At 33.9% G+C, this 24,190-nt stretch overlaps 1 protein-coding gene across 8 annotated transcripts in view; it reads left to right on the top strand.

Annotated features, from left to right (window-relative positions):
* FXR1 (FMR1 autosomal homolog 1) overlaps positions 1 to 23,675 on the top strand; it is a 58,001-nt gene extending 34,326 nt beyond the window's left edge. For 2 of the 8 annotated variants that reach the window (XM_036242689.1, XM_036242692.1), the window contains exons 10-17: positions 2,342 to 2,451; positions 8,666 to 8,752; positions 10,287 to 10,344; positions 10,432 to 10,494; positions 14,959 to 15,162; positions 17,026 to 17,226; positions 21,791 to 21,882; positions 22,620 to 23,675. In XM_036242689.1, the coding sequence (XP_036098582.1) occupies positions 2,342 to 2,451; positions 8,666 to 8,752; positions 10,287 to 10,344; positions 10,432 to 10,494; positions 14,959 to 15,162; positions 17,026 to 17,226; positions 21,791 to 21,882; positions 22,620 to 22,793 (989 nt within the window). In that variant the 3' untranslated portion in view covers positions 22,794 to 23,675. Of the gene's footprint in view, positions 1 to 2,341; positions 2,452 to 8,665; positions 8,753 to 10,286; positions 10,495 to 14,958; positions 15,163 to 17,025; positions 17,227 to 17,915; positions 17,997 to 21,790; positions 21,883 to 22,619 lie in introns of all 8 variants that reach the window. The other 6 variants (XM_036242685.1, XM_036242693.1, XM_036242687.1 and 3 more) reach the window with 5 other exon arrangements.
* Positions 23,676 to 24,190: the final 515 nt, after the last annotated feature.

Raw genomic sequence — 24,190 nt, forward strand, 5'->3', positions numbered from 1 at the left:
CTCAATCTTAGAGAGTTTGTGGTAGTGTTAATTTTGAGTAAAAAATTCCGCATATTTCAGAAGTAAGGAAATGGGATGTATTTGTAGTTCTCTAATTCTTTATTAATTTATTTTGTGCAATGATGTCCGTGCCTGTCATGTCTCTTTTTTCCTCTACCTGTCTTGGTTGGCTTTGATTTGGGTTATTTGTGTACTCTTTAGGAAATATACATTAGCAGCAACTATTAAACGCTGGTGAAATTTTCAGAAGAAGTATAAAGATTTCAGTTGGTTGTTGTGTATAATAATACTCCATTTTCCTCCAAAATATTTTATGGGTGAAGCAGTCTTTTGAAAAGTAATACATTCTTAGTCCAAGTGAAAGAGAAAAAGAGGACTGAGGAGTAAAAGGGAATGAGGACTACTTGGTGGGTAAGTTCCAGAGAGGATTCCTTTACACATTCAGGTTCCAAGAATTCTAGAACTTGACCATTCCCATCCCTCCCAAATACCAAAGAAAAATATTATGTGAACCTAGATTTGAAAATGAATAGAAATTTTGCACCTTTTAGAAGCATTCCTTAATCGTTTCTCTACTCTATCCCTTAAGCATTTTTGCTCAATGCTCAATTTATACTATAGGTCTGCTTCAGTTTATCAGTATGCTTTGGAATTTAAACTGGAAATAGTTAAAATTTTGATGGTCTCTGATGGGACTAAATAAAACTTGCAGCTAGGTCCCTGCCACGGACCCCAAAAGGGTGATAGATGTACACTTAACACTGGTATGGTTCACAAGAAGAAAGGGGCAAAAATTGGGGGTGGGGGCATTATGATGTATCAACCTGATTTTTGTTATTTCGAAAAGATATTTGCTTATTTTTAGCAGGGTCAAGGATGGAGTTGCTGCTTGAGCTTCACTGTGTTAACAATGAAGGTTGCTTTTATATGCTGCTGCTAGGGCTGCTCAGAGAAGACATGTGAATTCCCTGACCTACTCTGTTTTATTTTTTTACCTGTTCAATTGCTGTTGCTTTTAAATTTAGGGTTATTAATGGGAAGGAAGCTTGAGAATAGGAATGGAAAATCCTGTAATAGTATCTTTGCTATGTTGACCAGCTTACTGTTGATATTGTTCCCTTACTCATTCTTTAATGGAAACTGTTTTTTCAAGCATGCGATAGGAAAAACATCTATTTTAACCCTTGTTAGCCAAAATTAATTTATTGTGGAAATAGATTGCGGATTTAGTGAAAATTATTGGGGATTTTGACTCAACACAAAAACAAATACGGTGTTGCTGTTAACTTTATAAGGGTACATCTGTTTCATATAGTGAAAGTTACCTGAATATTCTATTCCTTGGTTACACTACCCAGTATTGGTTTATTTTTCATGGGTGGGGAGCCTTTTTTCTGTCAAGGGCCATTTGGATATTTATAACATAATTTGAGGGCCATACAAAATTATCTTAAAAGATAGCTTACTATATTTGGTCAGGCTAATTTGGTGAGGCATGTGGCATTAACTGGTATTGATTTCAAGGGCCTCATGCAGCCCCTGGGCCCAGACGTTCCCCACGCCTATAATATGTGAATGTATGTTGTAACTGATTGAGCTCTTAAGGGGAAGAGAAGTCTTCCCGCTCCCTTTTTAGATTGTCCTTTAATTGTTGAATACTACTGTTGACAGACTTAGAAGTTATGTGTGGAAAAGGTAAATAATGTGCATTTTATGTCATTTTATAGTATTTCATATCTAGGAAGACAGCATACCATATACATGCTGTGTGCATTTGTATAGCTGAAGTAGTGAACTTACTGGTATAAAATGTTATACTTGCTAAATGTTAACATTTAATTTCTATGAAGGGAATATTTATTTTAAAAGCTATGTCTTCAAGTCGCAGGTGTCTTGAACAAATAGAAACTTGAAAATACAAGATTGAACTTGTTAATTGTTTAAATAATTATATATAATAAACAGATTGATATGATTAATGCCAAAATAAAAGGGTTTTTTTTTTTTGGCTTCTATGTATATAAACTTTTGAAATGGGTTGAACTTTTGATATTTTAAAAATATAAAAATGATGTAAAACATCTTTAAAAATGTTTAGACTTTGCAAGATGTTTTTCATGTGAACAGTATTGTCAGTCCAGTTAATAAGAGCTTTAGGCATACTGGAGAGAAGGAAGTTTCAGACCAATGATAAAATTTCTCAGTAGTCTTTACGGGGTGAGTTAATTGAGAGTACAAAGATAGAGCATTGCTTGGTTTTTATAATTTGATAGCAAGTCAAATTATTTGGAAAGGATAGCAGTATTGGTTTTACCATCATATTTGTTTTCTCTTATTGAAGGAAAAGTAATTGGAAAAAATGGCAAAGTTATTCAAGAAATAGTGGACAAATCTGGTGTGGTTCGGGTGAGAATTGAAGGAGACAATGAAAATAAACTACCTAGAGAAGATGTAAGTATTAAAAATGTAATTTTAATTGGTCTATTTTTTTTCCTTTTATTTTTTTTTCTTGGCCTACTCAGTGTTACTTTGTAGTTTGGAAATTATATCTAATGTGCTACTTAGAAAATTATATCTAGTGGGCTACTTACACTTTGGTGCATGGGTTTTTCTTTTTTTAAAAAAGTTCTGTTTCTTGTAATATTTCTTGGCATACTTAGAAAACAAGTCTTAATTGTGGACCTTGGGTTCTTGATTGGTTTTTCAGTACTTCAATAAAAAGCCAATTTTTTGATAAAAAGCTTCAATTTTATCATCTTAACAATTCTTTTTTGTACTTAGAATGTAAAGTTGTTCAATTTGATACTCAACAAGTCTTTTATGAAGGACTTCTTGATAACGCTGTCCTTGACATTTTTATACAATTTGAAAGCACTGACCATTTTCTTAATTGAAATGTTTAAGCTTTTATGTTGCCATTTTGATACAAACTTTCTGAAATTTCTTTTCAGTCATTCTTCACACATGTTGATATTTTGTTCACAGTGCTGTTCTTTACTCTTCATACATCACTTTTCAGGATATTTTTTCTTTGTGGCTCCAGTAAGTCAGCTCTGTATAGTTGACTTAATCTTGGTCTGTCTGAATATAAGGCAAGGATTTTCCTTCAGATTATCTTCTAGTAGTACATGCATAACTTCTTCAGTTTTGCACAAATAGATTACTGTTTGGAGAGTTTATTAGCCTGTTGGATAGAATCAGTCTCATAAAACTAAAAAGAAAATTAGATATTTAACCTAGATAAATAGTCTCACTTTAAGTATGTTGTAAAGATACCTATCAAAGACACTTCTTTATTCATTTTAATTAGTTATAATGTGGAGGTAAATACAGTCAAAACCAATGAGGATAAACAAATGACTTAGTGTTATAATTATACATATGAGTACTTGTGGCTCAGATTGATTTCATCTTGCATTGTTTCGAAAATTGCTGTAAATCGCAAGTAACTTTTACTTATTCTTAAGCAAACTTCCTTCCTTTCCCCCCATTTTTCATAACTTGAAGATGCCTTTGAGATAAGGAATAAAATTGATGGTGTCATACTACTATAATGGGCACTTTCCCCCTTTATGCTTAATATATAAAATAATGGAGGTCCATTGGCATACCACTACCATTAAAAATTAGTATCAAGATCAAGATGTGTACTGGTGAAGGCCATTAAATGACTCAAGTATAAATCTCTTAGCTTGATACTAATATCTGATCTTCCCTTAGCTTGATTTGTCCCAGTTGCTTTTTAATATTTACTGTCTTGTTGCAAGTGAATTTTTCTAGGTTCCCCTTCATCAATAAGAATGTGTGCTATTTAGTGTTTGTGGTATTGGTCATTGTTAATGCTATTTCTGTGCTAGGGTTAAATTTAAATGCTTATAGAAACCAATCAGATTATGTAAACGATTAAGCAGGTGGAGATTTACAAGATAGGAATGGGAGGGCATCCAGTGTCTCTATAAAAGAAGCAGATGCTGCTCAGCTTTAATCTAGTGGGAATGGCTGCATTGTGTTGCTGCATCTTCTGATATTTTTAAGAGAAGCTAGAAATCTATAATACTATATAGAATTTGAAGGTTGGTATTGGTTTATTTCGGGCCACCATTTCACAGTTTAAGCCTCTAAATCCCCTGGAGACTGTTTATAATTTGCTTTCTCTCAAGTCTTTGATGACTCACCTCTGGTCTGAGATGACCTTTCCCACCTGTATTCATAGTAATTATTGTTGGTATAATAAGGTATTTAATGATTTTCTTTTCGTCTTATATATTTTCTGATTTATGTCTCCAAGCCAGGTCATAAACTCCTTGAAGTCAAATAAAATTTGAATCTCATATTTTTCATTTTTTCCCTAGCACAATTAATTATATAGAGTAGGTACTTGATACATATTTTAAATCATTTAATTAAGATAAAAATATGTTTGTGTAAAAGAATAGCACAGAAGGGTATAGTGTGATAAATAAATGTGTATCTATGTCCTTTCTATGGCTGTCCTCTCTCCATCATGCCTATCAGATTTTCATCTGTTGTCAGTTGCCTTTTCTTATCTGTTTTGCTATTAAAAAGAGTTTTGCTGCAGACATCCCTTATGACTGGAGAGTAAATTCCTGAAAGTGGATTTGTTAGAACAAAGAGTATATGGTATTTAAATATTTAGATACTGTTAAATTTTTCCCACACATTTCTTCTACCAGTATCGAAAATGTGTCTATTTTCCAATATTGAGTTTAATCAAACTTTAATTTGTGCCATTCCAGGTGTACTTGCATATTTTTGTCTTTTTTTAAGAGAGAGAGAGAAAGGGAGAGAGAACATCAATGTGAGAGAAACATCCATCTGCTACCTCCTGTATGCCCCCCACTGGGGATGTAGCCCGCAATCCAGGCACGTGCCCTGACGTGGAATCGAGCCGGGACCTCTCAGTCCATGGAACAACTCTCAATCCACTGAGCTACACCGACTGGGCTTGGCTATTTTTGTCTGTCTTTATTCTACTGTATTATTATTATAAGAACTTTACGCATTTTAAAGAAATCAGTCTTTTCATATGTTTGGCAAATATTTTTTGTTTCTTTTGATTTTTTTCTGTGCAGACATTTGAAATTTTTACATTGTTTTTTTTTAGACTTATGCTTCTATGACATGACATAAATTTTGTGTCATGTTTGGCAGGGTCTTTCCTACTTATAGATTACTCAGAAATCCACTTATATTTTACTTTCCAAGTATTTTTATTTTTTAGATGTGTAAATTTTTACTTAGTAGGTTAGAAAACCTGATATAAACTGATACTTCGGAAGTCATTTCTTAGCCCTGGCCAGTTCTCTTTCAGTGATTAGAGCGCCCCTGCACCAAAGGGCCTCAGGGTTGATTCCTGATCAAGGGCACATACCTGGGTAGCAGGTTTGATCCCTGGCCCCCACAGATGTTTCTCTTTTCTTGCCCTCCCTACTCCCCGCCTTCCACTCTCTAAAAATCAGTGAAAAAATTATCCTTGGGTGAGGATTGAGAGGATTGAAATTTTTCTTAAATTTTTAGCACACTTAAATGCAAAATTGCAGTGCAAATTGGAATATTTTTTTTTGGTGTGATGTATAACAGGAACAGGGATCCAGCTTTATTTTTCTGAGTGCTAGTTAGTTGTCTAAATACCATCTATTAATAATAAGCAATTAGTTTTTAGCAAATTTAAAATAGAAATTTCACTGAAATAACTTTTACAAATGAATTTATAGATTCAGTAATAATTATTTACTCTTTAAATTTTTTTCTTAGGACTTTATAATAGCCATTAAAATATGTACCTTTTTACCTCTTCTTTTCTTTGACGATAACATTTCCAGTGCATGGTCAAGGCATTGCATTTCTCTTATTCCTTGCAGATCATCTGTCTGGAATGACTTTGACTTTCCCTTGTCTACCTACTTGATAAAATCCTTGTTATTTTTAACATCCACTTTAAATAACGGTAATAATAACCCCCCATTTGGAATTTATTGGGGTGACAATGGTTAACAAAATTATATGTTTCAGGTGCACAATTCTACAACACATCATCTGTACACTGTATTGTGTGTTCGTCACCCCAAGTCAGGTCTCCGTTGATCACCCATTTGTTCCCTCCTATACCCTTTTATACCTCCCCATATACCTCCTAACAGTGATGATGATAATATAATTTCCTGTACTTTTCCACATATGGGATGGCATAATTGACATTCTGTCATATCACTGATGGTGTACAGTGAGATTATTACAGGAATGTTTAGTATCTTTTCTGAGATTGTGATGGCCTTTATAGCAGCAACTTTGTTTCCTTATTCCTTAACATAAATTCTGGAAATTAACAAGTGAATGTTACTTGGAATTATGTAAGGATATGAAATTGGCTGGCTAATTTTATGACTGGGCAAATTGATTTCTCACCTGTAAAATTGGGATTTTTAAAATGTTACTTTTTAATGAACATAAAATAAGATACAGATTTAGAATGAATAGTATAGTCCCAGAAATACAGTTTGTGCTTAAAATTTTTTAGATATTCCTCACCACCCTCCTCTGCCTTATATTCACCTTTACATCCTCTTATTTGTCTATGAATTCCTGAGGACAGGATCAGGACTTCCTTACTCTTAAGCTTAAATTATTAGATTCTCTTTTTTTTTTTTTTAATTAATTTTATTTATTTATTTATTTTTTTGTTACAGATATTTTACCTTTTTACCCCATTGGCACCCCCCCCCCCCCCCCCCCCCCCTGTCCCCGGCTTAGTTGTCCATGTCCATTGGTCATGCATACATGCATATAAGTTCTGTGGTTTATCTCTTCCCACCCCCCCACCCCCCATCCCCTCTTCTGAGGGATGTCAGTCTGTGCCCTACTTCCATGTGTCTGGGTCTACTGTATTCCTCAGACTGTTATGTTCATTATATTCCGTATATAAGTGAGATCATGTGGTATTTGTCTTTTTCTGCTTGGCTTCTTTCACTTAGGATAATACTTTCCAGGTCCCTCCATGTCGTCTCAAAGGATAAGAGATCTTTCTTTCTTACCGCTGCATAGTACTCCATTGTGTATATGTACCACAGCTTTTTGATCCATTCGTCTACTGGTGGACACTTGGGCTGTTTCCAGATCTTAGCTATTGTAAATAGTGCTGCTATGAACATGGGGGTACATATATTCTTCCTGATTGGTGTTTCAGGCTTCTTAGGGTATATTCCCAGCAGTGGGATCACTGGGTCGAATGGAAGTTCAATTTTTAATTTTTTGAGGTAGCACCATATTGTTTTCCATAGCGGCTGCACCAGTCTGCATTCCCACCAGCAGTGTATTAGAGTCCCCTTTTCTCCACACCCTCGCCAACACTTGTTGTTTGATGATTTGTTGATGGCGGCCATTCTGACAGGTGTGAGGTGATACCTCATAGTTGTTTTAATTTGCATCTCTCTGATGATTAGTGATGTTGAGCATTTCTTCATATGTCTCTTGGCCATTTGTATGTCCTGTTTGGAGAGGTGTCTATTCAGCTCCTCTGCCCATTTTTTAATTGGGTTCTTTGTCTTCCTTTTGTGGAGTTGTATGAGCACTCTGTATATACTGGAAATTAACCCCTTATCTGATACATCGTTGGCAATGATGTTCTCCCATACAGTGGGTTGCCTTTCCATTTTGATGATTGTTTCTTTTGCTGTGCTAGATTCTCTTTTTTTATGTCTTCATAGTTGTTGAAGGTTACTACAACTTTCTGTAAGCTCCATTATAGCAGTGTTCTGTACTGCAGCCTTAACATTTGCCCTGTCATATTTCCTTATACTTTTTAATTTCCCATATCTAAAATTCACCAATTAAATTTTTAAAAAATTAGTTAGAAAACAAGTCATAGAGTAATTTCTTACACAGAATCAAAAGTTGTAAGCTACACTTAGTTCCATAACTGTTAGGAACTATTCTGTAAAATCAAGAAAATGAGAAGAGACACTGAAACCAATTGGATCACTTTATTTAGGCTTTACTCATTCTCCTTATTCAATAGTAAGCTAGAAGTGTATTTCTTTTTTTAAAAAATCATCAATTTATCTTAATTCTTTTTCCACTTTTTAAAAACGTTTCTCTTTTGAAATTCAGGAAAGTAAACCAGGTTTAGGTTAATCTTTTGACTTGCTTTTAATACCTGTGACTAAATATATGCCCTTACCAGTAATTACTTCATTTTTTTGTGTATTTATACTCTGCAGGTGATACTTTTGTTAATTGAGAAGCATTCTCTCCAACACATAGACATTGAAGGTTTTGTTATCTGAGCGCACATGAAAGGGATAACCTATCACTGCTAAAGTGATAGGATGTATAGTCTGTATATTCATGCCAGAAATTTCTTTAAATGTTGGTTTATATACTTAGAAAATTAGATTGAATTAGAAATGTAAAAACTGATTTAAATTTTTTAATGCTAAGTTGTAGTGCAAATATAACAAGTTAATGAAAATCTCTGTTCAAATTATATTGATTTTTTTTTAACAGTATATTTTTAAGTCTTGAAGTTTAATAGATATAAATTGCTGTGTGCTTTAGGAAAGTTATCCAAAATTATATATTGGTATGTCATATTTAGGCTGGAACTTTCTTGAAATATTAAATGCCTGAGGACGTTGTTTTCTTACAGGGGATGGTTCCATTTGTATTTGTTGGCACTAAAGAAAGCATCGGAAATGTTCAAGTTCTTTTAGAGTATCATATTGCTTATCTAAAGGTTTGTATATCATTCACATTTATATTATTGTTGCTCCCCACATTAAACTTAAATTTAAATTAATTTGATATTTGTTTGTAATGAATTTCAGGTGTTTACATTTAATTTAGGTTCAGGTATGCCCTGTTTTTCTTTATGAGAATTTAGAAATAAAAGGTCCTTTGCCATAATGAAGTGATTTGCTTCATGCTCATTGTTGCTCTTTTCTTTTGAACTTCTATATTTCTTTCCTTACTGTTAAATTATAGGAACACTGTCATCACTTATGTACCTACATGTTCTATACTGGAACTGTTTTGTTTTGACCTTGATGCTTTACATGCAAACAAGGCACAGAATCAGGAGTGAAGATTGGCTTTCTTTGTAATTGGTATTATCTGAATCATATGCATTATCCTCATAGACATCATGTGATAATTCTAAACCATTGTTTCTAATGTAGTCTGTTAGAGTTGATAAAGAGCAAGGGTTTTAGAAAAGAAAAACCACACAAATAATTAAAAGTTGTATTTATTATTTTCTATTGTTCCTCCTTCATTTCTGCTGTATTTCTCTTGTTTAGAGTATAGTGATGCCCTCAACTGCTTTGTCTAGTATGTTTTCTTTTTAATCACTCATATTATAGCTGCTGTGTTAATTTTTTTTTTATCCTCACCCGAGGACATTTTTCTATTTTTTGTTCAGATAGAGTGGGAGGGGGAGAGAGGAAGAGAAAGAGAGACAAAAACATTGACGTGAAAGGGACTCATCGAGCGGCTGCCACCCGCATGACCAACTAGGGCCGGGGACAAGCCGAAACCCAGGCACGCGCCCCCAGCGGAAGCCGAACCCGGATCTCTCTGGACCTCAGGCTGATGCTCTAACTGCTGAGCCAAACCGGCCAGAGCTGTGTTAATATTTTGAAAGCACCTCTGATAATCTCATTCCATTCTTTAAAACCTATCTTCATATAAGTCTCAATTCAATCTGGCATGTTTTGCCTTCCAGTACTCTACTAACTTTTATAAAGCTAAGAGGTTTGTTTAGACACCTTACTTTCACACCCTGTAATGACCTCAATTTCTGAATGAACAGGCCTACTAGTTCATCTAGGTCACAACTCAGGTGTCACTATTTTGATAGGAAAGTAGGTTATTAATGGTACCTCATAGGTGGTAAATGAACCTCATTTAGCAGGGTTTTAACTCTTACAGAGCTAAATCTAGTAACATTGTGTAATTATTAGCTATGTAATAAATGGGTTATTTTAACACTTGTCAAACATCCCCTTGGAGGAAGAGAGTCCTTGTGTTTTTTACATTGCATGCCTATAGCACTTAGCATGGTTGGCACACACGAAGGCATCAGTGAATGTTTGGTGAATTCGAATCAGCAAGTGACCTTGCAGATTGTGTTTGCTAGAAACACAAATTGTACGTGACCAAATGCCCAAGATCACAACTTCTGTAATTGGTAGGGAATGTAGCTCAAGTTTTAGACTTTAAGAAGACAAAAAGTTACAAATGAGATTTACCCTTTATTGTTTTGATTATAGGAAGTAGAACAACTAAGAATGGAACGCCTACAGATTGATGAACAGCTACGACAGATTGGTATGGGTTTCAGACCTTCTTCCACCAGAGGGCCTGAAAAAGAGAAAGGATATGCCACTGATGAAAGTACCGTCTCTTCTGTACAAGGTTCTAGGTCTTATAGTGGAAGAGGCAGAGGTCGTCGGGGCCCTAATTACACCTCCGGTTATGGTAAAAAAACACTTTTTTTTGGTACTAGTTCTAGTTTAGGTGCTCCAATACATTTTTTGCTTAATATTATTTTGTTCCTCACTTTATCTTGACTTTGAAGGTAGTGAATAGTTCTGAGGTATATGTCTTAGTACTAGTGATGGCATACATTATATTAATGATGGTAAAAGGCATGCAGTGTTCAACAGCTATGTAGTGCAATGAAACGTGTTTTTGTTAAGTTGGTGGTTCATGATCATTTATTCTACATATTTAGAATAAATACATATATATGAAACTTGATTTTCAAATATTTTCCTTGTACATTTGTATGTCTTTTCCAATAGAAATCTAGTAATGCTGGTGATACAGCTAGGAATCGAATCATCTTTTGCGTATCCTCTGAGGAAAGTAAAAAGGAGAAATATGCTAACCACTGTGCCAAGATTGCATATAGCAGATATGTACTATATCTGTACTAGCTTTTAAAATATTTGTTATTGGCTCATTCAGGAGTCCTGAATATTAACTTCTCTGGATTTATTTTTTGAAATAACAGTGTTTCACTAAAATGGGGGCTTTAAAAATTAGAACCTAATTAACATTTTTCTAAAGTGTATTTTACTCTGAGGATGGGGCCTAACCCATATAATGAGGGGCCAGTGGATGGTGATGGTCAGTAATTCTCTAATCCTAAATTCTCACTTTTCCTCTTCAGCTTTGGAGTTTTCCATTTTTCTTCATTTGGACTTGGATCTTATCCGTGATCTGATTATTTTCCTTCCTCACTCCCTTTCCTTCTCTCTTCTCCACTCCCTTATGCTATTCTAATTGCTTTGGAAAAACTATTTCATAAGCCCTAATATAAACGCATTTAGGGAGTACGTGAAAGCTTACAGTGTGCAGATTCCATATCCAAATTTCAGTGTCATGTATGACTGAAGGATCTTTTTTTTTTCTTTATTGATTTTAGAGAGAGGAAGGGAGAGGGAGAGAGACAAAAACATCGATTAGCTGCCTCCTGCATGCCCTCTTTTTAGGGATCAAGCCTGCAACCCAGGCATGTACCCTTACTGGGAATCGAACTGGCGACCTCTTGGTCCATGGGTTGATGCTCAACCACTGAGCCACACCATCTGGGAGACTGAGGATCATTTAATGTCAAGTGTGCACTATTTTTTTATTTGTTGTAGAGTTGGAAGGTTAATTTTCCCTTTCCTTTCAAATCTTAATTTCTTGATTTTATTTGTTTTTAAACTTAACCCTGTATTGAAACATGAAAAGCAAATTCCAGTAAAGTAAAATAGTTTAGCATGTGAAGGGCTGAGAGTTGTAAACTATTATTATAGTCCTGAAAATACATTTTAATACAAAAGAAAAACAGTAGTTATTAGAAATTAAGTATATACTGAATGATTTTAGAGGTATACAAATTAGTAGTACAAATAATCAGATTTGGCTTTTTGGATGATGAGGATGACTTCCTTGAATAATTTTATGACCCTCTGTGGGAAGTCAAGGCAGATTATTGATGAGAGATCACTTTTTGGCAAAATGCTTTTGTTGAGAGTAGATAATAAATTTATGTGAGTGGCCCTGGCTAGTTTGGCTCAGCAGTTGGAGCATCGGCCTGCGGACCAGAGTTCTGGGTTCTGTTCCCGCTAGGGGCACGTACCAAAAAAAAAAAAAATTACATGAGTGGTAGAGGAATATGAATGTCACTGGGACTGAAGAAAGCTCTGCATGCAAATTGTTCAGTAGATGGCACTCTTAACCTCTGAATCTTTACAGAGGAGTAATACTGTATTTCTTGAAATAGTCATGGAACTTAAGTGGGCTTGAGAGAAATAAAATCATTTAAATCTGGTTATAGATTATCTTGTCCACTTAATAGCAGAATAACATTTTTAGGAGATAATACATATAAACTATATAAGAAACATTTTCTTAATATAACATGTCTGAAGTTGGTATGTGTCATATAATGGATGGTGTCCATTTAATTGGCAACATTATTTTAATGGCACACAAAATATGTCTTGGAATGAATGGATGGCATGTGGATTTGATATAATGTGGTATTATACCTATTAAGTTTAGCATAACAGGATCATTGAAAAGGATGTGAACCATCTTCATAGGTGATTTTAGAAGTTTTAGAGTGGGAAAATCTGATTTAAAATTTTATTAAAAACAGGTCTTTTAATTGTTGAAGTCATTAAAAGTTGACTCAGTTTCATGAATTATTTTTAAAGCTTTTAAAAATTTTTGTAAATAAATTCAGAAGTTCTTACATATTCCATAGGTTTTCGTCACTACTTGTGAAGTGATAAATTGCCCTTATTTCAACAAACCATCAATTAATAAAGTTCTTTTTTGTCTTTGGAAAAAGAAGTGTTTGGGAGATTCATGCTCTTCTGTGAGACACTTATTTCTAACAAAGATTTGAATATGAATAATAGAAACTTACTGTACTCTTCCTAAAATATATTTCCAGCTAATACTTAATCCATTCTTAATATAATTGACAACTTACATCCATATTTAATGGCTTGTGGAGAAAAACCATACACTGAAGAGTTATTTAATGTATTTTTTGTTAATCCTCACTCGATATTTTTCCTTTTTTTTTTTTTTCAATAGAGTGGAAGGAAGGGGGAGGGGGCAGACTGAGACAGACATTCATTTGAGAGAAGCACATCAATTGGTTGCCTCCTGCACTACCCTGACCAGGGCCAGGGATCAAACCTGCAACCCAGGTAACATGCCCTTGACCTGGAATGAAACCCGAGACCCTAAGTCCAAGGTCGAGGGCTGATGCTCTAACTGTGAAGCCAAAATTGCCAGTGCTGAAGAGTTCTTTCAAAGGAGAAAAGGAAGTTGGTAGCCTCCTTCATTTGTTAAACTTCACATTTTATTTTCTGTACCTTAGTAACTTCCTAACTTTTGCATCTGAAGAGCTCTTGTGGTTTGCTTTTATCATCAAATGACTGTAACATTTAAATGTAAGGAACTTAAATTTATCATGGAATCACTTCTATTTGGGAGTTTAGCAAAGGAACTTCAAAATCTTGCAGCATATTTACTCAACAAGAAAAAATGGTTATGTTCATTGGTAGGCATCTGGGGGCATTTAGAGTTATGAGACAGAGCTTCACCCTTTAAATTTATCATAGACCAAGTAAGAAGTAGATCCAAAGAGATAAAAAAAATAGAAAACAACATTCGGCAACACTGCATGATAGGTATACATTACGTCTAAGGATATAAGAGAAGGGGAGAGGTCTGTTTTCATTTAACTTGGTCTGAACCTAGAAATTGAACTGGACTTTTGAAAGAGTTATGTTTGGGTATATGATAAAAGGAAAGGATGGAAGTGACATCTCAGAACTACCTAAGAATGGAAGTGAAAATGATTGTGAGTGTCACATAAATCTACTATAGTAATAATGATATTGTAGGCTTCTATAACATATTTGTGGTGTTTAAATTTTTATTTTTTAAATTATTTCCCCAGAAGAAAATGGGATTTTTTTCCTTTTATTGATTTTTAGATAGAAAGGAAGAGAGAGATAGAAACATCGATGAGAGAGAACATCGATTGGTCGCCTCCTGCATGCCCCCGCTGGGGATTTGGCCCACAATCTGGGCATGTACCCTGACCGAGAATCAAACCAGTGACCTCTTGGCACATGGGTCGACACTCAACCACTGAGCCACACTGACCAGGCCTGGTGGTTAAATTTTTAAAGGGTCACTTTTAAAATAGGTCATTTGTAAGTCAGAAATGGTCTGAACTTTTAAAATCAGGCTGAAGTTTTGTCTTGTTGATCATGGCTTTAATTCCGTTGTTAGTTTGAAGTTGTCTTTTCTCAGAATAACCCTCTTAAAATGTGTTCAGTAATTTCAAATACTGTATTCTGGTAAGAGACTTGCTCATAAAACAGCTATTTTATGTACAGCCACTAAAAATACACTCCTAGTTTATAAGAGACCATTAGTTATCAGAAACATCCTGATTTCAGAGATGTTAAAATATGAAAAAAAAAATGCCTCCTAGAATCACTAAAATAATGGTAAAATACACTATATAACTATTTTTCTAAATATGATTAAATTTGTTTTTAAATACTGGATAGCAGTTACATTTTATTTGATATTATATCTAAAAGTGGGCAAATTAAAAAATATTTTTCCATTAAGTGCACTTTTGTATAATATAATATTTTGTATTCTGTAATACTCTATTCTGTTGGCTGTAAAACAATTCAAGTTTTAACTAGATACTAGATTACTAGTATAATAACATTTATTTTTTAGGTAAGAAAGTTCAGAATCAGTGTTTTTATGTATGTATGTATGTATTTATTTAGAAGCAGCCAGATAGGGTTATTTAAACAGTCATCTGCAGGAAATAACTGAAAATTTTTACCTTTTTCTTTCTATTCCTATAAAAATTTTGCTTGTGTTTTGTTCTTTCCTAAGGTACAAACTCTGAGCTGTCTAACCCCTCTGAAACAGAATCTGAGCGTAAAGATGAGCTGAGTGATTGGTCATTGGCAGGAGAAGACGATCGAGAGAGCCGACATCAGCGTGACAGTAGGAGACGCCCAGGAGGAAGAGGCAGAAGTGTTTCAGGGGGTCGAGGTCGTGGTGGACCACGTGGTGGCAAATCCTCCATCAGTTCTGGTAGTCTTTTATATACTATGTCAACATCCTTTCTTTGTAAACATTGTAACTTTATACAAGTTAGTTCATTTCCCAGGGCCACCCATTTTTGGAAGTTTCTCTTGCCATTCACTGTCTGAGGAAAATAGTACAACATAGCAAAACAATATGAGGAAAAGCCTTGTAGAGTGTTTATCATTGAAGGTTTGGCTAGAATATTTGGGTCAGAAACTTTAGTTGGCTGATTCTCTTTCTGTGGGCAGATATTTATAACTTCAGTTTTGGGGGGCTTACGTATTTCGAATGTTTTCTCTATAGAATTTGAGTGTTGATGTATTTGTTGGCCAGACGGACCCAGAGAATTCTTATGCTTAGATCCAAATACCTTCGTATACTTAATATTGAAAAGTCACTGAAAAGCATTTTTTGCTACACTATACAACTACTTTGGGAACAGGAAAAAATTGTGAAGTCAACTTAAAACTTTTTTTAAAACTGAGGAATTGAGTTGTAAAGATAAGTGTTTGGAAGACTGAAATTTGAGGTGTGCAAGCAACTTCTTATGTTTTTGAAAATTTTAAGTGCTATAACTTAAGTGGAGTTGTAGAGTTGCTAGAATGTTCTTGCTTAGCATAATGGAGTGGGGGTAGAATTGTCAGGGATACTTGGACTAGATTATATCAGGGATATAATCTTAACATATTATTTGTATACCACTTCAAGAAAACCACTCTTAATGTTATACTATGCCCTATGAAAGTATAGTATTTTAAAGGTTATAGAACATTTGTATGTATAATTAAATATATACCAAATGTACTTACAAATTAGAAAAAAACAAATATCACAAAATTTAGGGACTTTTTAAAAGATACTCTGTAGTTAAGTGAAATTCTTTAATCCCTAAAATTTAGTTTATAGGCTTTCAGGTAACAAGTTTTATATTTTAATACATTGTTCACTATTACCAAGGTTTATAAAATTATAGTATGCTGAATTGCAAAATAAATGTACTTAGTATTTATGATTAATGGATAAACAGTGTTTTTTGCAAAGATGCTAGCTTGCTAGCTGTTACCAAAGGAAACTTAGAAAAGTCGTGATTAGGTGAATTTCTTCTGTAATTTGATTGGTGGAGGCAGTAAATGCACATAGGTAAGACGGGTATTTTTTTCTTACAAATTATATCTTAAAACTTTTTCTTTCCCACCCTCACCCCACCTTATCCCACCTTCACTCTTTGTTTCTGGAGGTGGCCGTACTGGTCAACTTTCATGTCCACATTTTGCTATAACCAGTTAGAATTTCAACTTTTTTAGTTTGTTTTTCTTTGTGTGTGTGTGTGTATAGACTTGTTTTGATTGCTTCATTTTATAGTAACAGATTTCTGGTAAGTCATGGAGTGGAGGTGTTGTTGAGTATTATTTGGAAATAGTCCATTAATATTAGCAGAAAGAAACAACAGTCGCCTTGAACTCAATAAAGGTGACAGAAGCTCTTTCTTAGAATTAATTTATATTAGCTAAATATTTATTTTTCTCTTTTTAAAAATTTTTCTAACCCCTGGGAAGGATTAGCTAGGAATGTGAATGTCAGAATAATGTACTATATCCTAACATTTTCAAAATAAGTCAAAGAGAAATGGTAGGAAGCTGAGGTGTCTGCTCATCTTCTGCTTTAATTTTTCATTGCCATTTAAAGTTTTTTTATATTTGTTATTTTCCAGGTAAAATAGTGATACGGAAAACATTTGAAGGCAGAATATATTATTATTGGGGGGAAATTAAGTTTCTTTATTATTAATATAGCTCAATGTAGATCAGAACATTCCTAATAACTGCAGCTCTCTTAAACAAATGTTTCTTGCCTCTGACATGCATATAGTGCTCAAAGATCCAGACAGCAATCCATACAGCTTACTTGATAATACAGAATCAGATCAGACTGCAGACACTGATGCCAGCGAATCTCATCACAGTACTAACCGTCGTAGGCGGTCTCGTAGACGAAGGACTGATGAAGATGCTGTTCTGATGGATGGAATGACTGAATCTGATACAGCTTCAGTTAATGAAAATGGGCTAGGTATGTAAGCATTTAGGGGGAGGATATATAGTATAATACTGTTAATGTATGAAACTTTTTAAAAAACTAAAACCAAACAGAATTTGAAAATTGGGTGTTTCTAGTGCTTCAAAAAAAGTAGGTTTTGTGTCCGTCTTAAATGTCTAGTTCTCAGATTTGTATAGCCAAAGTGTTTGAAACTGAGAGGGTTTATTAAAGTGCCCTTTGATGCCATTAAATAACACAAATACATAGACTTCAAGGCACTTAATACTCTTATTCTTCCTAAACCAAAATTGGGCTTTCAGCTTACATCTTTAAAAATTAATTATAAGTAACACTAAGTGAAAGTATGTATATTGAGTAGGCATTAATTTCCAAAGGACTAAAATGTCATTAACTTTGGTTAAAAAATAAACTGTATTGGAGAGGAAAACTTTATCCCAAATGATGGCAATTTTAAATTGTCTTAAAGTTTGTGTAATTAAGAGTTAAAACCCTCTTAATTTCTAGATGATGACTTCATTTTGTAAATTTATTTGGAATCCTTAAAACTAGTATTTTTCCTGTCAGTAGTTGATGTTGATTTGTCTTCCCTATTTAACTAGAAGGTTCTCTTCTCTTCCCCTTTCTTGACTCATTGAAGGAACGAAGTTTTTGTTTTGTTTTGTTTTTATCAGAATAGTTCATGGTAAATTTTGCAATTACAGATGATAGTGAAAAAAAACCCCAGCGACGCAATCGTAGCCGCAGGCGTCGTTTCAGGGGTCAGGCAGAAGATAGACAGCCAGGTAACTTGAGTGGACCTGCTGACACCACCAGGTCATAAGCATGAAAAAAATTGTCATGTGTCTGCTTTCTAAATATATTATACTTACATATACACATGTGTGCATATGCATACATTCAAGATGTGCATTGCTTCCTCAACTAATAAGACTACTATTCTTAAGAAAATGCATTCTTCCTAGACACCGTAAATGTTTGGTATCCTGTCTAATTGACTAATGTTATGTCTCAATTTGTTTCAATGGAAATACTGTTGAGAAGACCATTATTTTATCTGCTCGGCAAATTATTCACACTTGAGTTGGGGCCTGCCATCCCAGGGACTGTGTTGTAGATTGTGATTGAGGTTGATTGGCAAAACTGGACAGCTTTTGCATGGTGCCTGCTTACTCTGTCTGCATTCAGCACCTAATTTTTGTGGGAATTGTTATACCCACAGTTTTTTTTAAAAGTATAAATGAGAAAAATACTCGCAAGTGTCTTTCTCCTAATAAGAGGAATGCATGTTATGTTTTTGTTTATTGTAGTGTGATGCTTTTTCCCTACACCTACTAACTATTCAAATTAATAATAGTACTTACTTAGTTTTAGAATATTAATTTTTAAGTAGTCATGTCAGTAACTTCAAAGAAACTTGTTTGTGTCTATATTATTTTGAACATAATTCCATTTCTTGTGTACAGAGAATCACATGTATATTCACAATGAAGAATTTGTGTGCACCAGAAATAAACCCCTTTTAAACTAATCAAATTTTGCATTCTTTCCAGAGCAAATTCTTTCATGTGTTTTCCCCAACTAAAGAATGTAAATTCCAGTATCTTTAGTATTTTAAGTTTAGTGATTATAGAGACATTTGGAAAAACCAGTTAAGGTTATTAGTTCCCATTCTTGAAAAATTCATGTTTTAAAGATAGTTGTAAATTTAAAAGGAATTAAATATTGTCAAAACTAGAAAGTTTCCAGAAAATATTTGTTTTCCCCTTTTCCTACTCTTTTTAATGTTATAAATACATTTTAGATCAAGAGATTGTATTTTGTTTTTTTCAAGCTAGCACGGCAGTGAATAACAGTACAGTTGGCCCTCGTTTATCATGGTTAATCAGTTCCAGACTCTACCACGATAAATGAATTTCCGCGAAGTAGGATTCTTTATTTATACAGTCTCCCTCGCCGCTCTGCACTTCTGCTATCTATCATTCCGATAGAGTGAAGCAGAAGCGCGGAGTGGCGAGGGACGACTGTATCTGGCCATACTTTATAGATAATAAAATTCAAGCTATTAGTATGGGGGCTTATCATAGGATAAATTACAGTGTAATTTATTAAGTAGATGTTAAGTAGATGGATGGTGGTTTATTACTAAGTCAGTGGACAGAGAAGAAATAATGTAGTGGGTTTGTTAAAGAAGAGGCAGATTTCTGCGTGGTATTAATTGAAATTTGAGTAATACGGAATTTTCAATAACTTGTGTTCCATATTGCATTTATCCTTATTTTGCTCTGTTCTTTGGGAAAACTACTTTTCATATTTAAAACTCCTTGCCTTCCCTAGCCTGTCCCCTCCCTACTCTCCTGCAACCCTCAACCTCAACAAAACAAAACAAAACAAAACAAACCCAAAACCCAAGATTAGAACAAGCACACCATTTTCTCATTGCCCCTGGCAGCAGTTCTAGGAAGGCAGCTTCCATCTAAAGAATATCAATATTCTCTTAAATACACAGTTATTTAGTATATGTGCTGCAGAAGCGAGCACAAATACACAATTATTTATTTTTGTCTCATTTGCTTAAAATGTGTTGTCCTTAATGTAGATTAAACAGTGAATATTCTTTATTATTCTTAGAAGGTGACAATACACTAGTGTCCAGCTGATTAATTTGGAACCCTTAGAGGAAATTCTAGAGTCCAAATTATGTTGCACATTCTGTATCTTTTCTATATATTATAAATGTGTATTAATCTGTATTGAATTTTTGAGTGGCTTATATTATAAAGACTAGCTATAGATAGTTTTTTTTGTTTGTTTGTTTTTGCTTTTTAATCAACTGAGGTTGTTTTGGTTTTACCTCCCCTTGGGGGACAGGAGGGGCACTGGTAAGTTTTTACCTTTCCAGCTAAGTGCCTCTTAATTGATAACCTATATCAAAGTATATTATTTTGTGTCTGTATATAATGGATGAAGGGTAACAAGACTTGTCAGGGTTTCTAGGTAGATGAGTTCTTCCAGGTATCACTGAGGGCTGAATTATAGAAACAGTAGATTTATTTAAGGTGCTCCTCAAACTAGAATAATTCCTAGAATGGTTTTGCCACCATGTATGTAGACCCAACAACAAAGATGATTTGATAATATCTTCCTCCCCAATTTTGGAAACCATTATTAAACGTATTTATATTTCATTAGCAGTGAATTTAAATGAATTTTATAGCTAAAATGAGCGAACTGAGTTTCTTAAAATTTGGAAGAAAAAAGGCAGTTAATTTAGACAAGAAACATCTGCAGTGGTGTTTCTAATAAATAATATGTATTCTGAATTATGTTTCCTTGAGATTTAAAAAATTCATTTAATAGTTTTAGATGACACTTGGATCTTATAAAATTATTAGCATGTTAAATTATGACTAAGAAAAAATGAATTTTAAATATATAGTTTTCTATTATATATCAATGATTTATTTTTATATAATTTGAACCTGGTAGACCAATTCTTCTCATACCTAGTATTTTAATTTGAAATTTACTTGAATTTTCATTCTTTACATAATTAACCTGCTCCCTTACTTTAAAATACACCATATTTCACATAATCAAGGATTTTTCTTCATGAATTTCTGATTGAAAATAATTCTATCAAAGAAAGAGAATGGTTATTTTGATATTTCTTCAGATAAGTGAATTTGAAGTCGCAGGTCCTCAGAGGTATAAATTTAGTGGGACTAAACCAGAGTACCTGTAGACAAGAAGTCAGTTGTGGCACTGGGTTGGCAGTAGGATGTTAGCTCGGGTTAATCTTTTTTCTGTATTACAACTGCCATCCGTCCGCTTTATTGCAACCCCCACCCCACCCCAAGCCAGTCCCTCAAAAGATTGAAAGATTGGTAAAGTGGGGAGAGGAGTGGTTAGTAAATTCATGGTGGCCCTTCTCTTACCATGATCATTGTTTATTTACATTTTTAGGATGGTTGTCTGTCAACTTTAGTTTGCTTGTAGTTTTTTATTGTAGATCACTCAGAATGGTTTCTAGTGTGGAATGTTTAAAAGGAACCATAAAATACCACACTTGGATTTCATCTTGTGTTATTTAAAAATAAAACAAAAACAAACAAACAAAAAAACCAGAACAATTAATATTTGATTAACCTTTTACATCTTTGATGAAATTTTCAAATAGAAGTATGCCACACCATAGTTAACACCAAATTTGCCCCATTTTTTCCCCACTGCAAATACTGTCTGGGCTTAGAGTGCTGCATTTCCTGTTCTTGGTTGTGGATTTCTGTATCAAGCTTATGCCACAGCCGTTAAACAGAAGCAAATGGCTGGATTCCTGTGAAAGAGGACATTAATCTAGGCTTCCTCGATCTCCAGCTTAAAATTTTTTATTGTTACCACTAAGTCACAGGCACATTTTTCAAGCTTTGTTTTTGGTTGGAGGTGGTACCCAGCTTAAGAAAATTTTGAAATTGGGTAACCCACCATTAGTTTATTTTAAAGTAAAATTACTCTTTATCCATAAATAAACTTTAGAAGTATTTTTCAACACCTGTAATTTTTTTCTCATCTTCAACAGTCACAGTTGCAGATTATATTTCTAGAGCTGAGTCTCAGAGCAGACAAAGAAACCTCCCAAGGGAAACTTTGGCTAAAAACAAGAAAGAAATGGTAAGGAGAATTTAACCTGTAGGTTTTGTTGCCTTCTTTTTTTTTTTTTTTTTTTGTATGATTTAGCTTTATTTTTACTTAATTTTCTGTATGATCACTTGTTTCCCCCAACTAGATGAATAATATTTTAAAGACTATTCTTGAGTTTGTTGTTGGCCCCAGGTTACTGAAGATAGAATGCATGCTTGAGCCTGAAATACTTTTCCGTTAGAACTCTAAATAGCATTTGTAAAGTTCAGTCTGCCCAAAGATACTGGGCTGGTAGACTGTTGCTTAATTTGGGGAGCAATAGGCTGCATACCTGTTCTTGGTGATGGATAGACCTTTAAGTGTCAATTCTTTTAATGCTTTAAAGGATTTGATATGTAACTGAATTTTTAAAAAGGTGAGTAAAGTAGATGATTATTTGCTTAACTTAGGGTGTTAACTATGTTTTACATGGTAAGCTTTCCACTGGTTATAATAAAATTGGGTACAAGTTTTCAGTAATAAGCAAGTACAGATTCAATCCCTGTGGTTTAGGGACCTCTAGGTACTAGAGACCAAGAGTTGAAAGACCCAGAGAGGTGGAGTACATTGGTATTTGTTTTGAACTTTTAGAATATTTGAATGATTTGATCCATTGTGGTGTATGAAACAAATTATTTATTAGCTAATTAATGTTTATGTAGCTGTTTTCCTCCTTAGCTATAGATTTCATTTATAAAGAAGTTGAAAAAGTTGTCTCCCTTTGGCAGGCAAAAGATGTGATTGAAGAGCATGGTCCTTCTGAAAAGACAATAAATGGCCCAACTAGTGCTTCTGGCGATGAAATTTCTAAGCTACAGCAGCGTACTCCAGGAGAAGAAAAGATTAATACCTTAAAAGAAGAGAACACTCAAGAAGCAGCAGTCCTGAATGGTGTTTCATAAACTGAAGAAGTTCCTAGTTTACAGTTCTTTTACATTACATTTTACAATAGTGCTTGTACAAGCTTGCCAAAGATAGAATATGGATCGCCAGTCTTTACATCGCACTTTCAGTTCCTCCATTTGGAATTCAGAAAGGGGAGGGATCCTGAAGAAATCATATGTTAAACATACTTTGACACCTACTGTGTTATAAAATATATCATCAGATGTGCCTTGAGAATAGTATATGTAACATTAAAAAAAGTTGCTGGCTATAGGAAATGTTATTTTGTTTTCAAAATATGGCAGAGATGGGGGGGTGGGGGGGGTGGGATCCCTAACGTAATATTCTTTATGAAAGCATTAGCTGCTTTTGTTACATTTTTAATAATATGCAACCACTTCTTCACCTGAGGAAAACTAGAGTGAAATGCAGTCTAAAATATTTTGCACTGAATTGTAATTTCTTCAGTAGTTTAGTCTGGAAACTGGTCTGTTTTGATGTGTTTTTAAAATGCTGTATGTAGAGGAAAATCTGCAGACCACTGGAATACATTTGTTAAACTCATCTGCAGGGACACTGGGTGATATTGGCAGTGACTGTTCTATATTGAGGCTTTGTTTGGTTTATTTATTAAAGTGTACAGTATTTAAAAATCAAACATAGCTTTAGTTAAAACACTAAGGTGAATTAGTCATGTCCATTCAGATATAACCTGAACTACTGAAAAGATCAATTTCCAGAAGGTTTATTCTGTATAAACTACATGTTAGTCTTCAGTAGAGTATATTTTCCTTTTCTTTTTTCTTTTTTTTTTCCTTTTTAAATTTTTTTTTATTTTGTTTGTTTGATGTGCAATATGTTTTTGTATGCAGGTAGTAAATAAACTTTGATCTTCCATTTGCTGATTTTTAACTTTCTACTTTTTATACCCACTGTTGCAAAGTAGTTGGAGCTACTTATAGACTTAGAATAGTATCCTGATTGCTTTTTAAAAAGCATTTACACTTGTTCATAAAATCAAACTATTATTTGGTCAGTTAATCATTTTGTAATGAATCCTCTGAAATCTTAGCACTTAAAATTTAGTCTGTTAGAGTAGAATCGCTTAGGAAATTTACCAGACACTTGATATTAGGAAAGTCTTTGGAACATAAAATTGTGATCAAAGACAACTTTGGAAGGCAGTGGGGTAAGATCTAGAACTTAACTTTTGCCTTTGATTCTTAATAAATTATTTTTATAAAGAATTATGAGCAATTTTTAAATATGGAATAGGCCACTGACTTGCTTTTTGATTCTCAAGGAAATAATTTTGAAGGTTCTCATACTAATGATTGTATTTTTTGTATATATTTTAGCCAGATGGCTTAATTTTAGAAAGATAAAGACTTTTACACTGTGTTGTAAAAAGTAA

The sequence above is a fragment of the Molossus molossus genome, unplaced genomic scaffold (assembly GCF_014108415.1).
Source record: "Molossus molossus isolate mMolMol1 unplaced genomic scaffold, mMolMol1.p scaffold_m16_p_5, whole genome shotgun sequence".
Taxonomy (NCBI): Eukaryota; Metazoa; Chordata; class Mammalia; order Chiroptera; family Molossidae; genus Molossus; species Molossus molossus.